Source organism: Camelina sativa, chromosome 4, assembly GCF_000633955.1.
Source record: "Camelina sativa cultivar DH55 chromosome 4, Cs, whole genome shotgun sequence".
Lineage (NCBI taxonomy): Eukaryota > Viridiplantae > Streptophyta > Magnoliopsida > Brassicales > Brassicaceae > Camelina > Camelina sativa.
The window spans coordinates 24,519,911-24,528,132 of record NC_025688.1 but is presented as its reverse complement, the minus strand read 5'-3'; the positions used below and the strand labels follow the sequence as shown (position 1 = coordinate 24,528,132).

The 8,222-nt window shown below is 35.6% G+C and overlaps 2 protein-coding genes across 3 annotated transcripts; one reads left to right on the top strand and one right to left on the bottom strand.

The window, feature by feature from the left end:
- Nucleotides 502–3,341, top strand: LOC104782243 (protein NRT1/ PTR FAMILY 5.5-like). 2 transcript variants are annotated; one of them, XM_010507120.1, is made up of 5 exons: nt 502–656; nt 1,077–1,246; nt 1,411–1,625; nt 1,722–2,215; nt 2,361–3,341. In XM_010507120.1, the coding sequence occupies exons 2-5, from the start codon at nt 1,222–1,224 to the stop codon at nt 3,190–3,192; spliced, it is 1,566 nt and encodes a 521-aa protein (XP_010505422.1). In that variant the 5' UTR covers nt 502–656; nt 1,077–1,221; the 3' UTR covers nt 3,193–3,341. The 2 variants fall into 2 exon arrangements, with proteins under 2 accessions (XP_010505422.1, XP_010505421.1); XM_010507119.1 differs by having other exon boundaries at nt 513–1,246.
- Nucleotides 4,534–7,041, bottom strand: LOC104782242 (transcription factor DIVARICATA-like). The gene is made up of 2 exons (XM_010507118.2): nt 5,933–7,041; nt 4,534–5,292 (listed from the first exon to the last, which is right to left on the bottom strand). The coding sequence occupies exons 1-2, from the start codon at nt 6,385–6,387 to the stop codon at nt 4,842–4,844; spliced, it is 906 nt and encodes a 301-aa protein (XP_010505420.1). The 5' UTR covers nt 6,388–7,041; the 3' UTR covers nt 4,534–4,841.

Genomic DNA, 8,222 nt, shown 5'->3' with positions numbered 1-8,222 from the left:
AGTCCTGTCACTGTATCCCTTTCTTTTTTTTTTTTTTTTTTTTTTTTTTTTTTTTGCAACCCAATTATATTGGTTCCAATCAATTCTCCAATCTTTAAACTCTCTATTTATTGTCTTCTGATATGGGCAACAACTTCGGATCATATATTATGATGGTATGTAGTAGCAACTCGTTCAAACAAGCAGCAAAGAAGGAGTTAGCAGCAGCTTTTCCTAGCCAAAAGGGTCTACAAATTAACCACAATCTCTAGGAAAAGGATGGAACAATGCAAAATTATTTTGTTTCATGCAGACAAATATTTGTCAGATTTAATAATTTACATCAGCCAAGTTTTTTTTTTTTGACAACAACATTAATATTTTCCATAATTTGTTGTAATTTGATTATTTGAAATATGAGCATTCAATATTGGGTTTGGGCTACACTAGGCTTGAAGGCCCATTAAGTAAACCTAGTTTGATCAGCAATATATATCATTCAGGCTTCAACCCTAGAAATGGCGGTACGGGCTCATTGCCGTTCGTTTCACTTTCACCGACGCTTCTCTCTGTGCTTTTCATCCTTACTGTTTCTCTCCTCCATCGTAGACCATGAGATTATCCGTCGGTAGAGTTTTTGATTACGGCCATACTCTTTTCACTTCCTCCATCGTTGTGTAAGTTTGTTTTTCTTGTTCCGACAAGAAACTATTGTAAGTATTAATGAAGATGCTGAAGATGGTGAATCGAAGAAGATGATGAAAAATATCTGATTATTTTCTCCAATTCACCACCTTCATCATCTTCTTCTTCTTCTTCATTGATTCTGTTAATTCAAAACTCTAAAGATAAGTTTTTTTTTTTTTTTTTTTTTTAATACGAACTATTGTAAAATCTGTTTTTTTTTCTTTTTCCCTTATTTTATTGAATTTTGTTTGGCCGTCAAGTATATATAATGTATGTTGTTAACTTATATAGCTTGTTATGAACTGGCTAAAGTCCTGGTCTCCTACAAAAATTGTTAATTTATCTTCATATGTTTAAATTAACATTATCAATAAAACCAGCCGTGTTGGTTGTGTTGTGTGACCCAATAGAACAGAGTATGATAAGAATATTTGAAGCCGGTGTCTAATAGAATATTCAAGCACGTCTATGCCTCCATTAGCCTTCTGTTCATTTGTCCAGCTCAATTTTGACCATTGTTGTTAGCCATTGATTTTGGTTTCCACATGAGAAGTAATGGCGTCTTTTCTCCGAGTCATTGGTGAGTGTGGAGATGTGGTTTCTGCCTTTTGATCTTGTTTTGATTGTTCAACATTTTCACCAAGATGCCACATTGATCATTTGTAGTCAATTCTTGGAATTTCTAGGTCGTTTTCTTAATGGTTTCTTGATTATTATGTTTTTTTTATAATCTTGTATGGTCAGTTCTATCATGGGCTTTTACCGTTGCGTGGTTTACCCTATGGATGTTGATGTTATACTTAACGAACGAGATGAAGCTAAAGTTCACGGACGCAGCTGCAGTTGTAAATGTCTTTGCTGGTGTATCAGCTATAGGTCATCTCGGCATGCAGTTTCTTGTTGATGCATTTATTGGTCACTTTTGGATGCTCTGTCTCTCTACTTTAGCATTCGGTTTCGTAAGATCTTGACCACCTCTTTAAACTTAGGCTATCTAGTATATATGATTGTATTCTTTGTTAGAAGTGAAAATTTTACACTCTCTAATGGTTCAGGGTTTCGGGTTCTTGGCAATATCAGCGTCACCAATACTTTCTGGCAATGGACAAAAGGGACTGTTCTACGTAGCGCTAACAGTTATATCCGTTGGTATATTTGGACGATCAATCTCTTTGGGAGTGTTTACAGAAGACCAACTAGAAGACGGTAGGAACAAGGGATCTCCCGCAAAGCTCGTTAGCTTTGTCATTGGTAATGTGGGGAATTTTGTCTTCTTGTTACTTGCTGCTAGTGCAATGCCTCAGATAAGTCCGTGGTTTGTAAGATTCGCCATCCCTGCTGGCTGTGAGGTATTAGCTATGCTGATTTTTATGTCCGGTGCACGTTCATACAAACGGGAAATACCAAGTAGAAGCCCTTTGACAACTGTTCTCCGGGTCTTTGTTGCTTCTGCTTCCAAGATGTCGTGTGCATACCCGAACAACTCAACCCATCTCTATGAAAAAACCGAGTGTGATCTAGATATAAAGCCCCACACAAGTAGCTTGAGGTAAAGTTCACCTCACTAAAGAGTAGTTAGAAATCCCACATCGGTCAGAAGTGTGAAGGGACCAACACTTCTTTCGATGTGAGATCCCTAACTTGTGTTGCTATGTATGCAACTCGTAAACCATTGATTTTTTCTTCAAATACAGGTGCCTAGACAGAGCTGCAATGATACTACAAACCGAGCCCTTGGAGCAACAGAGGAAAAACAGATGGAAACTTTGCCGGGTGACAGAAGTGGAGCAAACCAAAAGCGTGATACGCGCGGTACCATTGTTCGTGACATCTCTCATTTCTGGGATTGTCTTCTCTCTCGGTAACACTTTCTTCCTTGAACAAGCAAACAATATGGACTCCACGTTCGGATCATGGAATCTCCCTCTCCCACTCCTCTTACTCTTTAGTGAGGCTGCAAGACTAGGATCCCGAGAACTATGTGTCAAGGCTGCAAAACGCAGCCACGGCATTGACCCCGAATCAGCAAAACAAACCAAAACTCCATATGGTATACCAGTCTCGATCATCCTATCGACATTCTGCTGCTCCATTGCTGCACACGTTGAGTCTAGGAGGCTCAAAGTGGTTAGCATTCAAGGTTTGGTGTCTGAAACCATCCCAATGAGTGTTTTCTGGCTGCTCCCACAGTACATTCTTCTGGGGTCAATTACAGGAATCTACGAAAACAGTTTTGCTCTTTACCTAGAAGAAACAGTGCCTGATGAGTTAAGCCAATACATGGTTCTGCTAAACGTGGGGGTGTGCGGCGTCGGGATCATGAGCAATATAGCTCTTGTTAGTGTGGTGGGCAGAGTAAGCGGAGGCAAATGGTTTCAAGAGACAATAAACAAGAGCCGGTTGGATTATTATTACTGGGTTTTAACAGTGCTTTGCATGTTCAATCTCTTGTTGTATTTCTCTGTAACCTATAGGTACACAAGGTGCTACAAAAAAGATGGTGCAGAACAAGAAAACGTTAGATAAAAAAGATAGCTTTTGTATAGTAAACTTTGTTGTATGCCTAAGATTTCATTTGTATGTATGTACTGATAGGCCCATGAGAGCTAGAAGAGGTGATTGTGTTATGGCTTTGGAAAACATGAAATAATAAAAAAGTCATCATCTTCCATCAATTTATTTCTCCAAATCATCTTGATCATTACCATAACTTAATTTTGTAAAGCCATATTACATGGGACATCAACTAACTTTAAGACCTTCAAAGACTTCTTCTTAAACACGGATAACATTGGTTTATGGAAAAGAAAAGAAAAAACAAATCCAACATTATGAAAAAGAAAAAAATCAGTGCAAAATAGATTTACAAGAATAATTGGGAATCAACGGTCTTCCTTCAAAGTCAAATCTGCAATTATATGGAGATACTTCTCGTTACTCACCAAAGGCATCAAAATGGAACCCACCAAACATCAATTTAAAGAACAAATTCACCAGTAATCTGGAAAAAATGCTTTATAGAAGAAAAAAATGTAACTGAAAACAAAAATTTTAATTTATTATTATGGCAGTTATTCTATTTTAATTTTGCCTGGGTTAAATTTTAATTAAATTTGTTTATCTTACTTTAGTATCTATGTAAAGGTTAAAATAAATAGTAATTTTCTTTCTTAGTATATACGGTTGGAAAGAAAAATATAGTATTATATTAGTATGGTAATTTAATATGAGTATTTTTACATATAAAAGTAATAAAATAACTATGGAAATGTAATTATCCCAAGATGAGATTTAAAAAATTGCAACTTGGTGAGGAACAAAAGCATATCAATCATTGTGGCTTTTTTATTTATGGTCTTTCTTTAGGCTCTATATAGATTCTCATTCTCTTGTCAACTTCGAACTTCAGACAGTACTATATAAAACAGTTGGGAAATATAAAGTAATTAAAAACTAAATTGTAGTACTAATTACTTCAGAAAAAAGTTTAGATGTTCCTAAGAAAGAAGGCATCATTATCAGCAGCACAAAGCCAGGTTTCGATTACGGATTTGTCACCACAACAAGTTAAAATATCTGTGATTAGTGGAAAACCCACTTTATATAACTTTTAGCTTCATATTCATAAATAGATAACTCATACTAAACTAGTACACCCCACTTATAACCAATATCTTTTCTTTTTGCATTGGTTTATTTACTTTAATTGACATATAATTTTTTCGACCTCACACTGAGACTTGATAGGCACCTTTATACTGTAGATTTGGCACAAATGAGATTAAAAAAAAAAGTGGTAAAATATCTAACAAATTGTTAAAAAAATCATGATTCATTAATTAAAAAGCAACCAGTGAGGGCAAAAAATTGTAATAAACGCCTACATGACACAGTATAAATTATCATAAACCATTTGAGCTCATATGAGTTCCAAATCACACAAATAATCACTTAGTAATGAAAATAACAAAACCTAATTAACTTGTTGAAAACTCGTTGAATCAACCACGAAAAAAATAGGGTAAGCAAAACAACAAATAGTATCTTCGAAAAAAAAATAGCAGCTATTTTTTTTTTGTATATGCACGCGAATTAAGAAAAGCGAAATAGCAAAAAAAAATATTAATGATTATTAACTCGTAGTAAAATAACTTCTCCGAGATCTTCACCTTGTGCTACATTTGGAGATACGCATTGTACGATCCGAATTGCGATGCGTTCAGAAAACTCTGCTCCTGAAGTTTTGCCATGTACGGCGTCGAGGACATTCCAAGTAGCGTTTCCTGAAACCCGTTTTGGTTATAAAACGCAGCCGCTGTTTCATCGTAAAGCGGTTGACCATCCCACTCCGACGCCTCCTGCTGGCTTCCTCCTACTGATGGCGGCGAGCATGGTGCATTTGCGGTTACGTTATCGGTGGCTGCTGCGTCAGGAGAGTCAGGAATGTTGACGGTGGTGATATCGTGGATGCTTGATCGGCGTTTGTCTTTGCCACCGTTGACTTGCCTTATGAAATACTTCTGAGCGTGACTCGCGACTTGCGTTGGCGTCCGTGTGGTCACGAAGTTGCGAGCTATGTTTCTCCAATCTCCTTTTCCATATTTCTTCAGACCCATCAGAAATTGTCTGCATAATTCATAAACCAAACCCACTCTTAAACACATTAACATTCTCAACAACATGCATACCAACAACGTAAAATTTGATGGTGTCACACCGGTAATATTACATGTTATATATAGCCTAAATAAAACTTCATGTGTTATACCAATGTTTACATTCCTATCAATTAACCGCACCAAGACACCAATTAAACCATCATTCTACACATCAAAAGCCTACAAGAAGCAAATTTTCATATACTTTTGTTTACCAATGAATTTACAAACTCGATACAAGAAAAAAAAATATATATATATATATATATTATTTTTGTGATATAAATATATATAAAAACGTATGTATCTACTACAAAATAATGTGCGTGTGTTCTGTCTCTCTGTCTAAAACCCATACGTAGGTCATATAGAAACGCACTAAAGATACAATTGTTTTGGTGGACGACTATATATATGTCTTAATATTATAGAATATATATATATTTATACTATAAGCGTATCTTTATACGTTATACGTATACACAAACACGTTTCCAAGAAAAAGACGTACGTATATATTATTTATAGAATAAAGTGTAAAAAAGGGGTCCAAATCTAGAGAAGAAAGCATTGACGTTAACGTAGAGATCACACAGATGAGTTTTTACCTGTGTTCTTCTTCTGTCCATGGGACACCTTTCTTCCTCTCATGCTCCGCCGTTCGAGCAGCGGATCCTCTCTTTCCTCCGGCGGTAGCAGAGAAGTAATAACCGTTCATGTTAAACCCATTGTTACCAGCTGCAGCAGCTCCATCGTAGCCACCCCAATCGAGCGTGAACGAATCAGAAGCGTAGCCGGGGATTGGGATAAGACCTGCTTCAATATCGCTGACGTCTTCTTCGAGCTCTCTGTATTGTTTGATCACATCTCCCACGGTTTTCCCGGGGAGCATATCAGCGACTTTGACCCATCTGTCTGGTGTATCTTTGTCGTAGAAGGCTAAAGCGTTTTCGAATTTCTTGTTTTCTTCAGCTGTCCATTTGGTTCCTCTGTTCTCTTGGAACAGCCAGTTTGATGTCTCTAGATATGTTGCTGGTGACATAACTTCGATTCCTCTGTTCATGTTTTTTCAACGATTGTTGATTCGAATTTAGGAAAAGAAAAGAAATGTTCTTAGCAAATGGTGGAGCTTAAAAGAGAGAGAGAGAGAGAGAGAGACTTTGATCTGTCAAAATGGCATTTTTATGGAATGGAATCTGAGAGATAAGCATATAAAGCTTTGAAGAATCTAAGGAGGAGATATAAAGCGAGCTGCTTTTTTTGTTTTTGTTTTCCAGACTCTAAGGACAAGAAGAAGAAGAAGGAAAAAGATTCGATCTTTGAGAGTTGTTGTGTGAAGGATATAAAACCTCTTTTACCAACTAAATCCTTAGTGGTCAGATCCGAATCTAGAGAGAAAGTAAAAAAGTAAGAAAAAACAGGGGAAAGGATGACCAAAGAAGGAAAACAGAGGATCTGGGATTTGGAAGCTCTCTTGGAAACTGGCAAGAAACCAAATAGAAGAATTTAAAAAGTGATGAAAAAAAAGGAACAAAACACAGAAGAGAGAAGAAATGGAGAAAAACTTCAGGTGGGTTCAGAGAGATTGAAGCTGTGTTAAAAGTGAACAAAACCCAAACTTGTTCTTTCTTTCTCTCAAACTCTGAAGTCTGAAAAGGGAGAGAGAGAGAAAGGAGAGAGAGAAAGAAAGAGAAATATGTAAATGAAACAGGAATGATCTGAGAGTGAGAGGTGAGTTAAAAAGCTGTTGAGCTGTGATTGTCTATGTGTATTTCCCAGACAACAATTTCTGGTCTTGCCCTTTTTTTTTAAATTATTTATTTATTTTTAAGATCTACGATTAATTTATGTATTTTATTACTACTAGTAATATCCTTTCTGAATTGCTTGATTTAATAAAAAGGCTTTCAATTAGACTTTTCCCTTCGAAAGAAAAATTGCTGAGATTAAAAAAAACAAGTTTACTTCTTGAAAATAAGAATATTAGTCACTTTAATAATTTTATGACTAAAAACACTTATGCTAAAATGATATTATCAAATGACATTTTATGTTGGACATGTGTGTGAATTGATGCTAGTTTTGTTCTCCTTACCTGCCAAATTAATTAATAAGAAAAAACTGCTTAAACAAAAATTTTACTATGTTTAAAGTATTTTCCAAAATCATTTTGAATAACGACACAAATAAAACAATGTTAGTGTTGATGTATATGTTAATTTTTCCACATCAACATAGTACAAGAACTATTAGTATAATTCAACTATTTTTTTTATAAAAAGGTTCTCATTACTAAGGGAGATTAGTTTTGACCAAAAAAAAAAATACAAAGTGAGATTAGTTAATATCAAAAACATTCTTTTATTTTTATTTTATTTCGTCGTACCTTTTTAATCCAATCAACCAATAAACACTCGTCCTTAGTCTGTGCATAGACCAATCACATAAATCAGGAAAAGACATGTGTCTTCTTTAAATAGGCCTAGCCACACATGTTCAGATCTCATTCGTTCTCAAGGAACACTTTATTTTTTTTAATACATTGTTATGCTTCCGAGGACCGTTGATTTGGTTTTATTTCTATTATCTATTTTGTTTTATCGATGAAATTAATGTATGACTCAACTAATGGGAGAGGGTTTTTGCGGCTTAAACGTTGCCTAATGATAGGCCGAAGACGTTTAAGAGATGAGCGAGCCAATCACAGACTCAGACAAGACACACAAACCAGGAGCACCCCTCATTGGCTAACAAGATTTAAGGTCGGTGACAAGGGGTACTTATGTGATTTCTCTTTGGTGTTGACATTTAACCTTTTGGGCACATGAGTTGTTTTGTTTGTATCTATATTGTATATATGAATATGGAGATGCTTTCTCTTTTTATAAGGTAAATGAT